Consider the following 20,548-nt stretch of genomic DNA (forward strand, 5'->3'; position numbering starts at 1 on the left):
AAAGAAAGACGTCTAGAGAGAGGGAAACAGAAAGAGAAACGCCAGACGGGCTACACAGGCGCAGTCTTGCGGCGGATTTCCGTATGAAAGAAAGATCAATGGGCGGTCAGAGAGTAAGATGGCGGACTGCGAGTCGGAGGTGCAGCGCTTGCCAGCCGCGAACGAGGACGTAACGAGAAACGCGAGCGTGACGATGATCACCAACGGGCGCGTGCCTCAACACCCGGTAAACCAGACAAATCCGATCGGACAGGGGCCAAGATGCGTCATCATTTACAAAACTGAGACTGGTTTTGGGTTCAATGTACGCGGTCAGGTCAGCGAGGGTGGACAGCTCAGAAGCATCAACGGACAATTGTACGCGCCGCTTCAGCATGTCAGCGCTGTATTACCTCGAGGTGCTGCTGAGAAAGCCGGTGTACGAAAAGGCGATCGCATATTAGAAGTGTGAGTAATCCACTCTCTCGCTTCGTTTGTTTTCTTTTCGATCATTTTGTTTGTCTACGCTTTTTAGCTTACGATCTGATCATTGTACGTTTACCTGTCAAACGAGTACCGACTTTTACCTCATCTGAGAAGTAAGAGTATTTCTTATTAGATATTTACGGGATAAAGATCGCACGCAACCACTCGTTGTATCCACTGTGTGCGAATTGTAACGGGTTACCTGAAAATTGTTAACCGCATAGATTGGACAGCCGAATTGCTGTTTGCTTTAAGCTTTATCGATACTGCTTGTTTTAATCAATTTCACTGGTTAGACGTAATCTCTCCCAGTACGGAAGATGGTTTCTGAGCTAGGTTTACATTTCACCTGATCCTGCTATTCTATCAGGAAATGAACATTTAATTCTGTGAGCTAATATTTTGTTTCACTCGATTTTCGATTTTTTCGCTGTATATCCTTTTGTTAACGATCAGTATTATCTACATAGATATATATTTTAGAAGATATTTAGAAGATCTGTAAAACAGACGCTCTTGGAAAGGAAAATCTATATCGATCAGTCGAGAGTTTTCCATTTTAATTCTCAAACATCAGAATATATTATTCGATTAGAAACGTAATCGTCGTATCGATGTAACTGAAATAACGGTACAGACAAACATACACGCCTTGTACTTCGTAAGTAGGTTCTTTTGTTTGTATTTTTATAAGAAAGAATGTTGTTGCTATAAAACAGTAATACGTTTCCACGTTGGAGGAAATATGACGCAGTGTCGAGTTTGCAAATCAAAAACATCATAACATTTATTCTCCTGATTTATGCCAGTCTCATGTGTAGATCTCCGATTTATATCGAGGAATGACGACTTTCTAAATGAAAAGCTGCTTTATCGACGCGATACTATGTAATTGTCGCGATCAAAGTTATTCAGAACTACTCAAGTTTCGATCGCGCATTTTGACGTTCCGAAAAGTCGATTCGAATCGTTGAAAAAGTTTGCCGACTTGACTCTTGACTGAAACTATTCTTTGGCCTTATTTTAAACCGGTCATTATGCTAATTATACCTGTACGAGGTAATTAAACACGTAAATTTGCGTTAAATAACCAACAATAACCAACATGTAATAAAATTCGGAATGATATTTATTTCGTCGCTTTCGCTCTTGTTTATAACGGAAATATGTTTTGATACAGTAGTCTCTGCTGCTTAATCAGCCAGACGAATTTAAATTGAATGAAGCTTCTTATGTACCTCATGACATTAATGCAGCTGCATTGTTTCGACCATTTTCGATCCATTTGTACTTTTCTAACATAGAAAAATATCTCAGGTTTTAACAAAATATGAAAAAGATCTTATTGGTGTGCATGATCTCTCGTTTAAAAATGTTACGTTGAAATCTTTTTAAGCCATTACAAAATATACTTTTTGTTTACTGTAATGAGAGCAAAATTGAAATATAAAAACTGGAGGATCGCGACAGGATCCAAAGACAATTTTTGCATTTCAACTTTGTTATTTTTATATTTTGTAATAATAAAGTAAATGTTAGCGCGTATTTGCTGTAATCTAGATAGCAATTGATATTTGACTAATATTTCTCTGTTTTTGACCGATCATTTTAAATTCGCGCGAACGAAATATGAGAACGTATCATGTCGACAGCCTTTTCTTGTCCACCTCCCCTCCATTTCCTGGTACTTCCGACCTGGTGTTTTTCTTATCTTTTTCTGCATTAGAAAACGCAACAGTATTATTATCGGCCCGATCTTTCGCCGTTGATTTCGCAAGATCGGTAATCGCCTTCGCAATTGGAATTTCAACGAAGCGTGCGATAATTTATCAATTTAAACATCGTGATACGTTAACTGGGATGAAGTTAATTTTCTTTCCCATTTCTTCGGGAATTCCTACTCTAATCTTTTAGCTTTCAGTGTTATTCCCCATTTATGAAATGGAAGTGCAATCTCTGATTTTTATGTGATCGATGTATCAATAGGAAAGCTACTTAGAATTAAGCATGGCTTTTTAAATTCTTTCTCCGACGTATAATTCGTAATATTCTTATTTACCACAAGTCCAATGAACGTTTTAAAAAAGTTTCATGCATAACAGCTGTTGTTACGATACGATTAGAATGGAAAAAATAAATTTAAGTTCCGTCCGAAGCATATGTCATTTAACTTGCGGGCGGACTTAGATGTATTATCAGCTGCAAGATATATTTAAAAACATTTTACTGACTGACAAATAAATTTACCGCCTGTTGCATAATTATTATCGGTATAAAACGTAATGTCAAGGCAAAAAAGAACAGACATATGGTAATACGTACGTGGATTCTAACGATTCTGTAATGATCGTCTAATGGTACTGTAAACTTGTTGGTTTGTTAATTTTATTCGCGTGGGGCGTCATTGAAAACGAATAGGAAAACACGATTCACGGCATATATAATAAGTGTTAAAGACGTTTCTATCAAATACTGGATAATTATTAATTGTCTAAATAATTTCCCGATCTCTGTAAAATATATACTTGGAAAAAATATCTTGTAACTTTTTCTGTACACTTCCAGATTTGTGTCAAATTTGATCATGTCTGTATCACTGCATTAATGACATTCGTGTCTCACTATAGCGTTAATGAAATTTCAAGATGTTTCGCGTAACATATATAATGCACTTGTAAAACATTCCTATAGATATTGAAATATTCACACGAGTCACTGTATATAACTATCGTTATGAAAACAAAACTTGTATAAGCACACGATTCCCAGACGTAAACAGTTTGCTTTGTGACTTTGTTTTTGTCCAAGGAAGATTAACAGAAGACATTGTTCCCAGGGAAAAATGTATCAAGGTTTATTAGTTAATTCCTTATCTCGAGTACGCGCAATAGGTCACTGTACTTAGTTGAACCAACTCGAGAAATCAGACGTTAATCACGTAAGTAAGTACCTACATCTACTATTTACAGTAACCTTTTTTTTTATCATTTACACACACGCTGACGATGGTAATTAGAGTAGAAAGTAAATTCTGTAGAAAGCAACTCGATAACATAAAGAGTTAATACGTTCGCTTAGCAAAATACCTATATACAATTAACGCAAAATTGAGACAAGGTCGACTTAGAAATTTCATTCTTCTCTTCGATACGCTAGCTTCATCAAGCATCGAAGCTTGCTTGAGAAGATTTGTCCCTTGTACGGCTTCTAACAAGTGGTTACACGTACGCGTGGCGATCTCGTGGATGGACTTTTCAGCCGCCAAGGACACGATATTAAATTAGAGCGAAACGGGTGTTTCTTCGACGCGATTATGTGCCTCAGAAAAAAAAGAAGAAAACCGCAAAGCTTTAAACGAAACTTGGAAGTAATACCAGGAAATGTGGACAAAAGAGTAGGGTGTTAGAAATAATTCCGTATCAGTCGTTAAGGTGGATACGAGTAAGAAATAACGATATCATCTAATCTGTAAGGAATAATTTCCTAACTGTTCGACGTAGGAAGTTTATATATACTTTATTTATCTATATAATTTGTATATACGTAATATTTATTTTTTAATATTCAGATACGGTTCAAGAGAGTCGGTGGAAAAAATATTTCTTCAGTTCCTGTATCTCTTCACGTACAATCTTATTTTTGCCATCGATTCATCTGATACCGTTTATATCTGCAATCTGTTTTACTAGTTGCACCTGGACCGGTTTCATTGGAATAGCTGAGTAATTATATGAATGAACAACTGGTATGAAGAAACGCTACATGCTTTATTCAATTAGACCATAGGCTAATGTTTGTAGTTATCGTATTACTAATATCTAAGTTTAATTTAATAAAGAAGGCCAAGATCTCGTGCTTGGTTTTGTAAATTTGAAGAATAAGAAATTCGTAAATAAACATAACGTTGAATTTTCTCGAAACTCTTTAATAACTGCGCAAAGTTATTTATTATTGTCTGTTTAATGTATTATGTACGGGTTAATTTTACGCAGACGTAATTGTATGTACAAGAATGCAAATAATGATCACTGATGAATGATTTATTTCACGCGATGCGGCACTAGATATTTTGTAACTTCAGTGATTACTAGACCACCAGTGTTTATGCAAATTTAGTTACATTATTAACTGAAAAAGTAAAATCTATGTGATAATTTGTTTCAAATGCAAAACGTTATATGAAACACTATGCTTTGAATATGTTATATGTTTTTTTTACATATAGAGATCATTTTACATATTTTACATATTTTTACATTTTACATATAGAGAGAGTCTAAAGATTTGTACGTCTTTAAATTTTTCAGAAATGCATAAACATCCGCGGCTTAGCTATTGCCACAAATACAATTTCTCGAATTCACCGTTCTAAATCGATGAAATACGAAGTTTCCTGATGTATATTAGCCGTACGTTATGCATACTTCGTCCGTGCTGTTACTCTTTCATGTTTGTCATGACATTGTGTTTAGTAACTGACTAATAGATAACTAGTTCACATTTTCATCGTAAGAGCAGATTATCTCGCTCCTGTTGAAATGTATCGTTTGGTTGACATACCGATAAATGTAAATACGCTTGGCATTCAGATATATGTATATGACCTCTTTTCTACGTTACATCTTGCGCTAAGTGCGAAAAATATTGTGGAAAAGTAACGTGATCATAATGACGATTAATAACAAGAACTCTCGATAAAGGAATTTTATCGATATTTTTAAAGAAATTGCAACACGTTACGTGTATGTGATTTTTTTCTTGACGAATGATCGATTCTGCGACACTTGGAGAAACACCGAGTACTACCGTGTTATCGTTCATTCAGCGAATTCATCGCGATTTGCTTGCTTAGCTTTCCCTTCAATTACGTCCGCGACTGTGTCGATTAAAGCCTGGAGAACTGAAAGCCTTTGATGGAAACGAATAGAATTGAATTGGTGATCAAATCTGTAGGATTTATTTTTCTTTCGGATAAGGTCAACGTACGATTAACCGTGAATGCAATGCAGATAGTATCGCATGTTGATAATTGTAAACGTCGTCAGTTATCAATCAACGATGAGTATATTAAATCCTATCTTGGAGCGTTTTTAGCACGCTCGAAGTATTCGGTCGTTTGCGAGATTAAACTGGAAAGAAAAAGCAAAGAGTTTCGCAGTTTACGTTTATGTAATTCCTGGCAATTATATATTACATGATTACGTACATTTTTACATGATTGGTATCCTCTTTCGACCAGACTGCGTCGTAAGAAAAGTAGCACGCGATAAAGAAACAAACGATAGTTTTATCGAGACCCATATATCTTGGCAAATCCATTTCCTTATCTTCTGTTCTTCTCCCTTCTTTCCTTCTTTTTTTTTTTTTCAAGCAATCTTGACTAGAATATTATAATAAAACATTTTAAAATCAGTTTCGATAATTCTATTTTTATCTTTGGTCAATATTAGTCGCCCTTACCATTCAATGATTACATTACAGTATGCTCAGGTCAAATTACATTGTGCTAAATCGTAAGAGAAGCGAGGCGATTTTCTGTTGCTCCGATACTTATCCGGGACAGACGCGCAGAACACCTGAAAAACGGTTTGCTGTAAAAATAGCAACTCTCATTAAATATACTCGCATTGTCGTACGAGTCTATTAACAGCCCATGGCAGGAAAGTTGCGAAGAAAGTTTATCTCTCGCAATAAATTGATAAAACTCGAGCTTAACAATTATACTCTTGATTCTTAACGCAATATATGCATAAAGATGGAAGATATTCAAATACTTTCGCCGATCGCTGTATAAATTGATCCTCGATGAAAAGTCATCGTATGCGACAAGAATATTAATAATCAGAAGCGTAGTAATTTTTTTCCGTTTACAACGCGTGACATTATCTGGTCAACCCAGTTCGCAATAAAATCAAAGATAATAAAATAAAGTTAAGATGAAGGGGGGGATACGAGGTCGATAGGGATAAGTATAAAGTGCACTGTTTATGCTTAGCTGGAGTGTAGATCGCAAATCGATCGCAGAGTCGTGCCTCCTCTCGCGACCAATAACAGTCGTCCTTTCACGCGTGGAATTCGAAGTTCGACCAAGGCTGGTCACCTGTTTTCCTCCTTCCTTTCCTCCTGTGTTTCTTTTAGTTGTGAAAGTCAAAACTAGCCACGGAATCGCGACTGGGCAGAGAAAGAAAGAAGGAAAGAAACCGCAACATTTGTTTTCTTTCCTCGCTGTGTAGCTTCGAGTGTAGTCTGAACAGAGCGTAACAAGTCACTGCTCTGATTTTGCAACAGTTGACAACTTTTTCCCGATATCGTGGTGATAAAACTATAAAATGTTGACGTGTTATGTCACTGCAGTTCAATGCGAGTGGATGGAAAATCGTGGACGTCGCGGGCCGAATCTTGACTCGCGGTTCAAAGCAATCACGGCAGGGTAAAAGAAAGATGTGTGAAATGATTTGTAGATGTACTTTTTGGAAGATAAAGACTTGGTCTTGTTACAGAAATAATGTGAACGTCGAGGGAGCCACCCACAAGCAAGTGGTGGATTTGATCAAGTCAGGGGGTGATGTCTTAACGCTGACTGTTATCTCCGTTACGCCGCAGGAAGCGGAAAAGTTAGAACCTTTCGAAGATTTAAGGTACGCAAGTTGCCTTACGATCTATCGTGATAGTCTCTTTAAGAGATAAAATCTTCAAATTTTAGAGAGACTTAGGTGCTTAAAATCTTCTAAGATCTCTTAAAGATGGATTCTTAAGTTCTCGATCTATTGACATGCACAGTCATCTATCAGGCGATGGGATCGTCCGGTGCGAAAAAATTTGTATGTCAATGAGTTTAAAGATTTCGAGACTTTTGGAGCGTTTAAAGATCTTGCGATAGATTTTCAAGCGTATTAAATGATTTCTTGTTTTCGCTTTTCGCGCATTTATATTGGTCGATTACGCTTTCTCCTAGTTATGCATCGGTGGACTACAGCGAGAAGCGATCTCTACCTATCAGCGTGCCGGATTATCACGTCCGCGAGAGGAAGCATGAGCGTTATGTGGTTTTCAACGTTCACATGGCAGGCAGACATTTGTGCTCTCGACGCTATCGAGAATTCGCTGCACTGCATATGGCACTGAAGAAGGAATTTATCGGTTTTAACTTCCCTAAGCTACCAGGAAAATGGCCATTTCAGTATGATATCCACATCAAATTCCGAATTTTTCGGCTCGACTTGTACGTCTGACGTGTTTTTATATGTAAATATTGTCATACTTGTGCGTAGATTGAGCGAGCTTCAACTGGACGCGAGAAGGCGCGGGTTAGAACAGTATTTGGAGAAGGTTTGCGCCGTGCGTGTAATTGCCGAAAGCGATATCATGCAAGAATTCTTGGCCGATAGACTCGAAGAGGATGGGGATCAAGGTCCAGCTGTCGATTTAAAAGTACTATTGCCGGATCGCGAGGTTGTTACCATAACGGTTGCTAAAGCTGCCTCTGTCAGTGACGTATACGATGCAGTTTGCAGTAGAGTGGGACTAGACGCGGAAACCGCGAAATACTTTTATCTTTTCGAGATCGTGGAATATAATTTCGGTACGTAATTTGGAAGTAAATTCAATAGACCGAATTATTTAATACAGTGGCTACAAAAAAGTATTGACACACGATTGTATTTATTATAATATTTACATGATAATTAATTAGATCAAAGTACATATATGAAAAGAATATATTAAATGAATATATGAATATATTAAAAATGAAGTGTAGAATCTGATAAAAAGCGCTTCATTGGAAAATATGGATGTGTGGCAAGGTCTATTGTTAACTACTGTAATATATCCAGAGATGTCATTCGTTTTAATAGAATACCGTTCGTTTCGCAGAAAGAAAGCTGCAACCCCATGAACATCCTCATACTTTGTACGTTCAAAATTACTCGACCGCCAGTGTGACGTGTTTAGCAATAAGAAGGTGGCTTTTCAATGTAAATAGACCACTCAACGAGCAAGCATTAACCTGGACCTTCTGGCAAACTGTGGACGAAGTTAACAGAGGACACATTACGGCCGGCGAGAGATTGTATCAGTTGAAAGCATTGCAAGACGCGTCGAGGAAACACGAGGTACGAGCGACCTTTTATTTCTATGTAATATGTGCTGTACCCTCGTCAGTTTCAAAAGTCTTGTATTCACATTCCCTTCTTATCTTTTTGTTTGTAGTACCTAAAACTAGCGAAAGAATTGAGCGGTTACGGCGATATCGTGTTCCCTCATTGTGCGTGCGACTCACGAAAGGAAGGACACGTTGTTCCCGCTGTTGGAACACCGGCATTTAAGCTACACGCAGCGAAGGAGGACGGCACTTTGGAATCTCAAGTCGTTGAATTTCACTGGAACACCATTACTCGATGGGAGGTAGACGAAGAAGGAATGGCGTTCTGCTTTCAATACACGCGCCAAGATAACCGTCCACCGCGTTGGCTAAAGCTTTTCACACCTTATGTAAGTAGTGAGTTCCCCCTTTTTTCTTATTCAAAAGATGAATTTCAATAACTTACTGAAACGTGTTACTGTACATTGATTGCAGTCATTTCTTTTGATAGCAGAGCAATGCTGTTTTACGTGTCGTTCTTTACTTTCTATTTTTACCTGGATGTTGTATGATAATATCATAGTTAATAATCTGTTTACTCGCTATGTATAGGTGATATGTTGTGAGAGGACGCTGTTACATTATTCATGATCTGTCTTTTCCATTTCTTTTTTCTTGTTGTATCGTTACGATTTAATCAAACTATTTTGCATATTTACGATCGAATATATTACGTTTTATTTGCAGTACACGTTCCTGTCAGATTGTTTTGACCGAATAGCCGAAGAAGCAAAGTGGGACGATCCAGGAGAATGAGGTAACGTGCGGCGTTAAAAAACGTGTATGGTGCATAATAGCAAAGGTATCGTCTCATCGGACACAATTCACTTATCTTTGTAGTAAGAACTTTTTTATTAGGATTACTTTTCTAAGACGATTCAAAAATTAACGGGACACCCTAATCACACCAGACTCCTGTTTCATTAGTTTCACGATGCTATTAACACAGTGCATCTGTTACGTGTTAGTGTACGATCTTTTAATAGTATTGCAAATACGAAAAGTACTACTAGAAAATTAACATTTTCCTTTTGTTCTAAACAAAAGAGCAAACATCAGCATCAGATGGGAGTAAACGTATCGTTGTATCTCTAGCTAATAACACTTCTATCGTAGATTGCGCTACTTTAGTTAGAAAGGGAAGAATACTGAGCGATCGCATTACTTTCTATGTAAGATATTGTTGCTATAGTATCATACTAAAACACCAGACGAATAGATGAACCTATTCATTGGCCTATCGTTCATCGTGTGTAACGTAACTTTCGGTCTCGATCGAGAGAATCATTGAATTACGAGACGTTCCTTTCTACTAGCCTAATAGGTATCGCCAACTTTTGTTCGTTGAATTCTTATGAGTATATAAACTTAACCAACAAGTATTATCTTTTAAGGGTTAGTTTCCTTTATACTCTGTGCGCATTTTTTTCATTTTTTCTTTTTACATTTTTTTCCAGTCTGTTTTCATCTACGTATACGGTTGTATGTACTTGATAACGAAGTAGAGATTTTCCCAATATCCAGTTCATGTTATCATGTGTGTAAAGTAAGCGTAATAGTGGTTTGAACGATAGCACAGATTACTTTTTCCCGAAGCTATATTTTTACTATTAAAAATGCAAAAGTATAAAGTAAAAATTGTTTTCGATCCGATCTCGTGTAGTCGCACGCCGGTAGTGTACAAATGGTGAATATACGTATACCAGAGATTGTAAACGAGACGCGATCCAACTTAAAAACCGTAGCTGTGCTTAGACGTTGAACTCATCGTTAAATTCACAAACAAATACACTTCATTATCCTCCATTATACGAAGACAACATTCGTAACGTGTGTAAACGTTTGTCTAAAGATAAAACTTCAGGTAACGATGATTTAACGATGGAAGAAACGAGCGGCAAGATCCCACAAATATAAATAAGACTTAAGAGAAACGTTAAAAGTTAAAGAAAGACATGGGTAGAACGCCATAGCAGATGAGCAAAGAAAGATAATACTCAGTGACATTGTTAAAGAAGATACAGATAATAAGAACGAAACGATTATATATGAATAATTTTAGCGTCTTTAAGATCGGTAAATACACTGATGAACCTTTAAAGCATCTTGGCCTGTTCGTCGTGTTAACCGATGGAACAGCGAATTGTTCGGAACCAATCGATCGCTAGGAACACCACATTCGACGTTATGGTCTCTCTATTTTTTCCTTGTCTCTTTCTTCAACTTGCTTTCCATCGATAGGCTTTGCGATCTTCCGCACTTCCGTTCCGAACGATTCGTTTGTTCAACAACGAGAGAAGCCTCGGCAGATAATAATTATAGAAATAGATGTATAACTATCGTTAATGTTTTTAAACTTTATTCGAAATGAATTGCGCGTGATTTTTGAGGCAGCAGAAGCCGAATGGTTTATCCTAAGGATATCGAAGAGGGAGATAACGTTAGTAGCATTAAGAGTATAATCCTTGAAGTGCCGTAAGAATAATGAGAACCTTTTTGTTTAAATGAAACAAATGTTCTGTTCGCGAAGATTTCTGATAATTCAAGTTCAATTGATCGAATTAATCTAAGGTGATTGATTATCGTTCAATACTGTACAATATTTAAGCAGGGAAGTTTTGATTATTTTTATGGGAATTTCACGCATTGAACACAGTACTATCCGATCAGATATATAAATATGTACGTCTGAAATATAAATCTACTTATGTATATATGTATCTGTTCCGCTCATATAGATCGATCAATCAGGGAAGTACACAATGACGATTTTTGATTTTTATCCTATCAATAATTCTACTATATGGGAACTGTGCAAAATGATCTGCAAATTATTGTTGAAAATTCGCCCGTAATTATATTTAAACGAAGACGAACGAAGGTGGACCTTCGGTTTCTCGAGGCTCGGAACTGAAAATTGTAGTATCACGATGTTACGAAGTTTGCTTATAATTCAAGCATCGAGCAATGGTTTGTAACTTCGCCAATACGATTACCTCTTGTTTTAAGTTATGAGTTTTCCTTCAATTTTTCCGACAAAAATCTATAAATACTAGTAGCTTGGTCGTATTAGGCGTTACCTGCGCGAATATTTATTGCTTTAAGTTTATAATTCGTGAAAGCGCAGTACACGAAGTACCGAACAAGTATTAAAATACCATAAATAGACTTTAGCCGAAGGTCGCATCGATTGGCAGAAACGGCCGTAGGATTTTTATATTTTTTTTTGTGATATATTATTCCATTAATTGATGAATTAATTATAAATAATTAATTATTCGAGTTTCATCGGTAGCGTCGGTATAAGCAATTATGTGTTTTGCGGCAACAATATTTCTGACGAAGTTATGTCGTTACATGTAAATCATGTAGTCGACGATAGAAATATTTTCGAGAGAAATTAGAAAGGATATTAAGCAAAGAAATATACGTCCAAGTTACATTGCTCCGAATCGCTAGCTTTACATTTTTAGAGCATGCATGTGAAAATTATTTACTAAATTTGATTTATGTTCGTTATCGCGTGCCTATATTTATTTATACTATATGTAATTGTATTGTGCGAAAATCATCAAGTTTATTAGTTCTACTTATTTATCGTTGCCCAGTAGTATTTTTTTTATCGAAGAATATAAGATATGTTATTTCTTTTCTCTAATAAGGGGACAGTACGTCCAAAAAAGAAGGCGGTTAGTTATTAATTACTTCATTAATAATCACGTTAAAAAGAAGTCTGTAAAATTGGATGACGAATTAGGTAGTTTAATTTAATTATTATTACAGTAAGACCATATCATTACAATTAACTCTTTAGACATTAATTAAGGTACTATGTATAATCGTAGCTCGTAATAACAAATGCTCCAAGCAATTTATCATGTACTATTAGTTCGCGACTTTTGCTGTAAAACTGGTATTTCGGATTAACGTTGATATTGTTGGATTTGTTTTCGGATCATCTTGTTAACAGTCGGGGAAAAATAAAATTACGAAAAAAGAAGAAAAATTTAAAAAAAAAAGAAAAAATACAGAGAACATTACAACATCCGTCTTTATTGATACTGATATTTTTTTGCACAGCTCGATAACATAGCTAAGCTCATGGAATTATTACTTCTCTATAATTTCGCAGATTTCAGGTTACGCTGGATATACAATGTCGCTTATGTAATAAATTGTGCCGTGATTTTGCGCGTCGTATAACGATGCCCGAGTTGAAAAACAAATAGTTGCACAGATTCGTTTTCAAATAACGTTCGCTTCGTTTCGAACAGCGCCGTGACAACACTCGCGAGATCGATACGTTCCAAATCTTTCCCAAAGTTACGAACTTTCTTCGAAACTAATCGCTAATCACTATACAACAAGCCCTTTCCTCGATGCTCGAAATTTTCTTCTTCCATGAGCTCGTCACAAGCTTTCCCTTAAAAAGATACCTACGAACGCGATCTTCTTCTTCTCCTTCGATGCCAGAGGCCGCGTAGAACTCGTCACGAACATTTAAAAAAAGAAATTTTTATTTCGCGATTATGGGCCGCCTTGGTGACTGCGAGCCGTCTTCTCGGGAAATATAAAGTTCCTACCGAAGGATCACGAACTGTATTAGTATCCGATCGGTAGCGGCGTAAACACGCTCGCTCACGCGCTCCGATTTGGTCACTCACGGGATTTATCGATATCAGTTGTCCGTGGGCGGAAAGAGGGACATATCTTGTATATATGCAAGTATGCGGTATTCAATTTTTATGTATTAGTGAACGCTTGCAAATCGGTGAGTGTTTATACGCGCGCAAACGCGTTACCGATACATTGAACGCGGTCTCGGAAGATATCGCTAAGTGGTTGCCGATATAAGGAACGGAAGATCAGTCTAAAACCACCTGTCTTCGAAGGTGGAGGTTCTCTCATCTAATCGTCTCAACGTACGCGGTATAATTTAGGCTCGAAAGCTCGATAATCGCCTGCGATCAACCGGTTCGAACGTTCGATCCAGAATAATGGAGAGATTAAAGAAGAAACGGAAGAAAGCCGACAATCAAAAGGTGAGTGAACATCTTTCTTGTCTTTTTCCATTTACTTTTTTTCTCGACAGCGCAGTGCAACGTATTTCGAGCAACGTGATCGATAACAATTTTAATAGTTTTTCTAGTAGAACCGCGTCGTGCCTTTGAAGCGATAAGAATCGTTTAAACGCCTCGTGAAAGTTGCGCGTATGTTTTCTCAAAATTACATTCTAGGTTTATTTCCTCGCGAATCCGTTTCTTTGCGTTTTTATGAAATTTTTCTTCGATCGTGTAAAAGGACGATCAACTTCAGGGAATCTTAAGACTTAAATGTTATGTTCGGTAGTGATTTTTTTAATACTTTTCATTCTAATTATTCTCCTCGTCCTTTTTCAGTTGTATCTTGAAATTATATACAATATGTATAACGAATATATACAAGTACAGTAGTTTATTGAAAATTCATTGTGCGAACAGACCAAAGTGTTATGCAACTTTGACACTGCTCAACAATTGACGCATTGATTTACACCATTTCAAAGCTGCGTTCGATTTTGCCGACCCATTTAATAATAACATTTGCAAAGATGAAACGATATGAAAGAATCGTATAAAGCAACAACCTTCTTACTGTAAGCGTTTTTACTCGTTGAATTGCCATGATAAATAGTAATGATAAATCGTAATGTTCTCTAATTACGGAATGCTTCTATCAAGTAATGAAATCTATTTAAATTACTACTTATCGTAAATCATCTTTATTTAAGAATTCTATCGCTTCCTGTTAAATAGTCTTACTGACGTCATGCGAGTTATCTAGCATTTCTAATTAGCCCCTTTTCTTTAGTACTATAACGTATGTCCGAATACGTGGAAGCATGACAAATTTATTTGGAAATAACACGAAACTTACAAATATAAATATTTTAAACGATACTGTCACTCCGTATTTATTACGATCTTATTTTATTTTAGTCTGATCGGCAGTCCTGATTCACGGATTTATCGACTATTGTTTGAATTTCCGTTACGTACTCAAATTAACTTGCAGACACTGTATTTTCTGAAACACGTTATCTAATATCGTTGTACGACAAATCGAACGATTATCAAGGATTATAGATCGATAGAAACTAATTTGACAAACTATTTTTGAGTTTGCTGCCAGTGATATTTGTCGACAAAGGACTCAACACAGCCTTTCTTAGTTACCTCAACAATTTTCCTTGGCCTTCAAAATCGTCGCTTGCATAACAGAGTTGCATGATTGAATTAAACTTTGTCCGTAAAGTCCTTATTACGTGAAAAATCTGATTTTGTTTTTTATAGGATGTCGATACTTTGCATGTTACGTATCGGACTAAACGCGAGATATAGAACATGCACGATAAGTATTGGCATATCGTGTAAATTATAATTAATTTTTCGAATTAATGATCACGGGAAAGTGTCAAAACTCATCGTAATTAGACTCGGAACGGTTCGAGGAAAGGATAAAACATTGTGTTGCTACTGTTGTGTCGAGTTATAACTCGATCTTTCGTTCGAGGTCGAAAGTTATCTTACTGTTTCTGCAGTTGTTAACCTAATTTCATAGAAAACTCGCATCTCTGCGTGCAAACGAATCAACCGTGCGAATGAGATCATCGTCGTTAATTTTTCTCCTTGTTTTCCTGTCTTCACGAAATCCACGAGATTTGAATCATAAACGAAACGTGAAACAATGGCGGTCACTCGGAGGAACGTCGTCCCAAACGTCGCTACTCTTTTCGTGCAAATTTTCAACGCTTTTGTAATGATGATTCGGTCTGTTGAATTAAAATGTATTTATTTCAAAAGAAAAGAAAAGAAACGGTAATCTTGCAATTAACAGTCAATTATGCTATTCTAATATGACATCAGGGAAACACGAATTGTCTCGTAGAACGAGAAAAGAGGCTGAAACATCTATCGTGGATCACGAGGAATCTGACTCATGCATTCAATGTATGTAGCTTTATCTTCAACAAGTAATACTTCCTTTTATTCTTATCAAATGTTAGTGTATCAATAGCGAAGTAACAAACGAGCATCTAAGAAAATTGTTCATTCGCTAATCGCGGCGATTTAAACCGTACATGTAATCTTTGCACGTTTTTTTTTAATCGTTTTATTGTCTAGTTTGTTTAAAGCTCTGTTCGTTGCTCCGCCGAACGTAAACAAGATATGGTCCCCTTGATAGTACCGACTACACCGCTCGATGTACAGTTCGCAAATACATTTACAGTGTAGCGAATAAATACAACACGCCAATCTCTCTGTTTTTATACTACTTACTTAATTACCTAATATTGGCTCCTTTCAAATATCCTATTTAATCGGATCTTAATTCAACTTTCCATCTTGGATCCGATTCGTTTTTATCCTCGAACAAATCTGCCTACGATTTTGCCGAGATAGAACTACTTTTATCTTTCGGAAGCTACAGTTAACCTTCTCAAAAAAAAAAAAAAAAACAAAAAGAGAAAATCAAGCGACGATTTAAACTTTGGCTGGTACATTAAAAATAGGAAAGAAAATAGCACGCGCGCGACATCCAAGCCATTATCAATTTCCATTATGTAATTCGAATGGTTCGTATACGTTGAACTGTCAGCTCGATGCCACTTTCGATGATTAACGGAGTGTAAATACCATAATTTGATTTCTCTTTAACGAGCTCGTTCGAGTGCGATTATAAATGCGTAACGAAAAAAACCTTCGAATTTTTAGTTTCACGAATGTCGATTTCGAAGCTCATCACATTTTACACTCGGATTTAAAAGCCAGAAATTTATCAATTTCTAATATTTGAGTAACAACGACACGATAAATCTTTACGTTCCTCCCTTGCTCAATCGTGAAAGATCCCACGAAGATTTCTCGCCACGACGCAACCGTCTGGAGATGATCCTCTTCTTTTCACTTTGGCTCAACTGACGGTACCACGACATAACTTTAATCAACTTTAACTAGCCAACTCCCGTGACGGTACTCTTCTGATTGCCCCTCTTCCCTCCGACATACTCTCCATCCTTATTCTCTTTGCGCAGAAAGTATTGCTCTCCATCGTCGATCCCTGGGACGTCAGTGTAGCCAGTGTCGATCCAGTCGGCTTGGCAGAACGACCAGGCGTTTCCCTGTCATTCTTATTGCCACAACAGAGCGGAAGTAAGCCAGAGGAATCTTTATCCCCTGGTAGAATAGTCAGGATCCCGTCACCTTGGTACAAGCCAGCACATAGCAGCGTGGTGGAACATCTTCCCGCTGGCGGAGCTGTTGAAACCAGCTCCGGGGAACCCACCTGGGTGGATCCTTGGCACTCTTCCAGGTAAAACGATTGCCTTCGTTTAACGCCAGGGATCGACGACCATCTCTTTTCGATTAAATTCAGATCGCCATCTTTAACTTAGAATAATTATGAAAACTATTAAATTTGCCATTTTCGGGAAAATTCGACAGAAATACCTGTAAAACGTTCTTTACGGTCTAGACCTAGTTTTTGAGGACAAAATATACGACATTACTTACAACGCGGATTTAGATTTTGGGAATAAGACGTACGAAGCTCTCTGCGATCTAAGTCTAATTCTATAATTTATATTTTAGTAGTATTTAAATCTAGCTTTCTGGGAATAAAGCATACGAAGTATGAACTAGACCTAATTTTCGGGAATAGACGAAACGACCCTGTAAAGCTTTCACGCGCTGGTAACGATATAATAACCTTATCTTCCCTTCGAAGGTCACCAAGTGGAGGAAAATACTATCCAGCGAAAACACCGGAAAAACCAGCGAGAAAGAAGGTGTCGAACGAAGGGAAGAGTTCGAGAAGAAACGGTAACCTCCGGGACGATCTGGAAATTCCAGACGACAATAGATTAATTGGCACGACACCGGAAATCACGTGCAATGATTTCGATGGCGAGCAGAGCGGCGGAACAGTAGCAAGAGTGCGTTTCGTGAACGAAGAACGCCCTAGGTAGAACGCAATTTCGATTTCACTCACGTTCTTCGGTCGAATAATACGTCGATCGAAAAGTCGTCAGAATTACGGATTAATTTTTTTGGGTGTAGGAGTTCCACTTGGGGATCACGATTGGACGAAATAAATCGTGTCCATAAAGTGAATAATTTGTACTCGTCGAATACGATTCATTTACCGACTGTGAGTCACACTGGGAATTGTGATTCTACGCGTGAACAAGGAGAGCGTTTACGAGGTAGACCGAAGGATTCTACGGTGAATGTTGATGGAAATGTCGAAAAGGAACAGTGCACGTTAACCAAAGAAAACGAAACGCTCGGCCACGGAATTTTTGAGGACGAACAGCTTGTGAATGTTGTGCAAAATTTAGTAATTTCGAGGTACCGATATCGATAGAACGACTATAACTAGTATTAATAAAAAGAAATGACGGTAGAGTTGTAACATGTCGTTATGATTTATTAACGCGATGATACTTTCTCAAGGTACAGTCCCATTTTAAGCGGAACGCAAAGAAGGACAATAAACAAAAGAGCGCCATGTCAACGTCACGAACCTCAGAAGGAGAATATCACAGTAGGTGAGATAAAACGTAGTTTATTAATATCAGAAAAATAGAATTTACGAAAAACAACAAAGTCTTCGGAAGTATAAAATATAAATCTCGATATTCACGATGCAATCATGGCAAGATCTTGCGGCAATTTCGGTTTGTTCGGATTGTTCATAATCAACCAATTGGCAAGCCACAGGACAGGATCTGCAGGTTTTAATTTGCAACACTGTGTAAAAGAATTTTCACAAATTATCAATTTCTGGTGTAATCGTTGAGGTTTGACAAAAGGTATCCTAGAAGTTGTTTCTCTTACTGTTGATAGTGCTTCTACGAGTACGGGGTTAAGTACTTCCCATAAGTAATCCACTGCTATTTGATTCTTCAGCAGAGGCTCGACTATGACTGAAACAAACAAACGAAATGATCGATGATTAAAAAAAAAAAAAAAGAAAAAAGGACACGTAACTACAGAATCTATACAATCAGGAAAGAAGAAATGAATTTCTTTCTCAGCCTCTTGTCGAGTGTTACTTCCGTGAACAGCATTTTTAAAATCCTCGCCTCTTCTACCATATCTCGCTCTTATACTATCAGGATAATACAAACGAGCTTCCGTGACCTGAAATAATTGAATGTAATCTATAATTAAATGTAATTGAAGAATTAACCGAGATATTCTCGAGACGGTCGAACCTATTTATAAATTACTTTCGTCGGACCCATGAGCAATCGCCACTCATGAACAGCGCATTTTTTCCCCAAAACGTGAACGATTATAGGCTCTGATGCCATATAGGCAACAAGATGTGCGAAATTTAGCTGTCCATATTTATCCGAGTAAAACTCGGACACCTGTTCTGGCGTGAGCTGCAGCCATCGTGTTTGATAAATCTCGAAGCCTTCCTCGAATATTCGTTGCTCGATTTGTTTTCTATAGATTATTGCTTCTGGTTTTATAATTGCCAACGTGCACTCGATGTCTGGCCTTTCTTCGACTTCCTCTTCCTCGACGCAGGGCTCATAACTGAATATCGGTGGATGCCATGGTTCTTCTTCGGCTTCACCGAGACACTCGCATTCCCCAGAATCGACGAACTTGTACTACATGATGTGAAAAGTAGTGTAGCTGACGAAACGTTTTGTTCGATTATGAAAAATCGAGAATAAAATTACCACTTTGGAATCAGTGCTAAAACTATTTGAGCTCGACTGTGATCCTTTTGGAGATCCGTATATCGTACATCTATGATCCGATTGCGAAGAATCCACAGTACTCCAGATATCTTTATCCGAAATTGTATCACAGCTCGGTGGTTCGGTTATGTCTTTCGTTGGACGATACGATTTTGCACATTTTTTGAAAAGCGTCACTGTCTCCGGCACCTTTATGTTACCATCCTCTTTATCCGCAGGGCAATCGCACATTTTTGTGGTATTTAAGATTGTCAGCCGTTCTCCGATAATTTTCTTCGTCGATTGTGCTCATTTGGTATAATAGAAAACGTACTCTATCGAGGTTAGAGCTGTTGACATTTAGGCAATAATATCGTAAACAAAGTAACGTTGGTAACACTGTTGATCGAGTATCGATGATTGTAGTAAAATATAGTTTTTAGTTTGAAATTCGGTAGAAACAATGACTTCTTTAAATAAGTATAAGTATTTTATTCGTAATATTTCTCTCTTATAGCGTTGAAATCATACTCAATTATATTCGCAAATAAAAGTTACGATTCTAATATTTCTATTTCTCAGAGAAATACAACATAACAAGGAGAAAATAATTATGGTTTCTAGATACATCGAAGGTGGCGGGACATAACACATCCACAGACAAAATTACGGAAACTATAAAAGTTCCGAATGACAAGAGTACTGAAACAATCGATCCCACGATACTAGCTAATCGAATTCGTAAAACGAGTATTTCGATGCCGAGTAATCTGGATGAAATGGAGGATCTACGAATCGATAGACAAAAGGTAAGTTCGAAGAATATAATGTTAGTGGAGAAGTTGAATAGAAGACGATACTTGTTTCTCACGGATTCAATAATAAATGCTTAATCATATACACAGTCTCTTTCTAATATTCGCAAATCAAACATCGTGTTAAACTTCACTGTAAATAATCAATGACAGTGCGAGCCCAGCAAAGGTACTAACAACAGCGTTAGCTGTCGTCATTCTGTCATAATTATCAGTATATATGTTTATTAAATGTACTGAAGGAATTTGAAGCTGGAAACTGGTTTCTTCCAGTGAAGAATAATTCATTTGCATTATATCTGTATTATTCACGATAAACCTTTAATATGTATAGTAGTATGTGTTTGTTATTCGCATAAAAGATCGAGACAGTATTCTCTATGCATG

The 20,548-nt window shown here is 37.1% G+C and overlaps 3 protein-coding genes and 1 long non-coding RNA gene across 10 annotated transcripts in view; 2 read left to right on the plus strand and 2 right to left on the minus strand.

The window, feature by feature from the left end:
* Nucleotides 1–82: 82 nt before the first annotated feature.
* LOC100643895 (sorting nexin-27) lies at nucleotides 83–9,448 on the plus strand. Of its 2 annotated transcripts, none has more exons than XM_012311269.2 (7): nucleotides 83–447; nucleotides 6,966–7,103; nucleotides 7,421–7,645; nucleotides 7,737–8,047; nucleotides 8,341–8,579; nucleotides 8,677–8,958; nucleotides 9,296–9,448. In XM_012311269.2, the coding sequence occupies exons 1-7, from the start codon at nucleotides 119–121 to the stop codon at nucleotides 9,362–9,364; spliced, it is 1,593 nt and encodes a 530-aa protein (XP_012166659.1). In that variant the 5' UTR covers nucleotides 83–118; the 3' UTR covers nucleotides 9,365–9,448. The 2 variants fall into 2 exon arrangements, with proteins under 2 accessions (XP_012166659.1, XP_012166660.1); XM_012311270.3 differs by lacking the exon at nucleotides 83–447 and adding an exon at nucleotides 6,037–6,895.
* LOC105666015 lies at nucleotides 4,212–16,658 on the minus strand. Of its 4 annotated transcripts, XR_007225030.1 has the most exons (5): nucleotides 15,936–16,658; nucleotides 5,926–6,041; nucleotides 5,672–5,845; nucleotides 5,452–5,594; nucleotides 4,212–5,373 (listed from the first exon to the last, which is right to left on the minus strand). It is a non-coding gene; the product is annotated as an uncharacterized LOC105666015 (long non-coding RNA). The 4 variants fall into 4 exon arrangements; XR_007225028.1 differs by having other exon boundaries at nucleotides 4,212–5,594; XR_007225029.1 differs by having other exon boundaries at nucleotides 4,212–5,594; nucleotides 16,349–16,657.
* LOC100643654 (myogenesis-regulating glycosidase) overlaps nucleotides 13,464–20,548 on the plus strand; it is an 11,888-nt gene continuing 4,803 nt past the window's right edge. Inside the window, exons 1-6 of the mRNA XM_003397322.4 lie at nucleotides 13,464–13,650; nucleotides 16,683–16,960; nucleotides 17,375–17,611; nucleotides 17,707–17,997; nucleotides 18,103–18,197; nucleotides 19,971–20,155. Coding sequence (XP_003397370.2) covers nucleotides 13,606–13,650; nucleotides 16,683–16,960; nucleotides 17,375–17,611; nucleotides 17,707–17,997; nucleotides 18,103–18,197; nucleotides 19,971–20,155 — 1,131 coding nt within the window. The 5' untranslated portion in view covers nucleotides 13,464–13,605. The remainder of the gene's footprint in view (nucleotides 13,651–16,682; nucleotides 16,961–17,374; nucleotides 17,612–17,706; nucleotides 17,998–18,102; nucleotides 18,198–19,970; nucleotides 20,156–20,548) is intronic.
* On the minus strand, nucleotides 18,056–19,819 carry LOC100644138 (nucleoside diphosphate kinase homolog 5). Of its 3 annotated transcripts, XM_012311277.3 has the most exons (5): nucleotides 19,347–19,813; nucleotides 18,882–19,274; nucleotides 18,654–18,792; nucleotides 18,487–18,575; nucleotides 18,199–18,399 (listed from the first exon to the last, which is right to left on the minus strand). In XM_012311277.3, exons 1-5 carry the CDS (start codon nucleotides 19,596–19,598, stop codon nucleotides 18,289–18,291), a joined length of 984 nt encoding a protein of 327 aa, XP_012166667.2. In that variant the 5' UTR covers nucleotides 19,599–19,813; the 3' UTR covers nucleotides 18,199–18,288. The 3 variants fall into 3 exon arrangements, with proteins under 3 accessions (XP_012166664.2, XP_012166667.2, XP_012166666.2); XM_012311276.3 differs by having other exon boundaries at nucleotides 18,487–18,792; nucleotides 19,347–19,815; XM_012311274.3 differs by having other exon boundaries at nucleotides 18,056–18,792; nucleotides 19,347–19,819.

Source organism: Bombus terrestris, chromosome 8, assembly GCF_910591885.1.
Source record: "Bombus terrestris chromosome 8, iyBomTerr1.2, whole genome shotgun sequence".
Taxonomy (NCBI): Eukaryota; Metazoa; Arthropoda; class Insecta; order Hymenoptera; family Apidae; genus Bombus; species Bombus terrestris.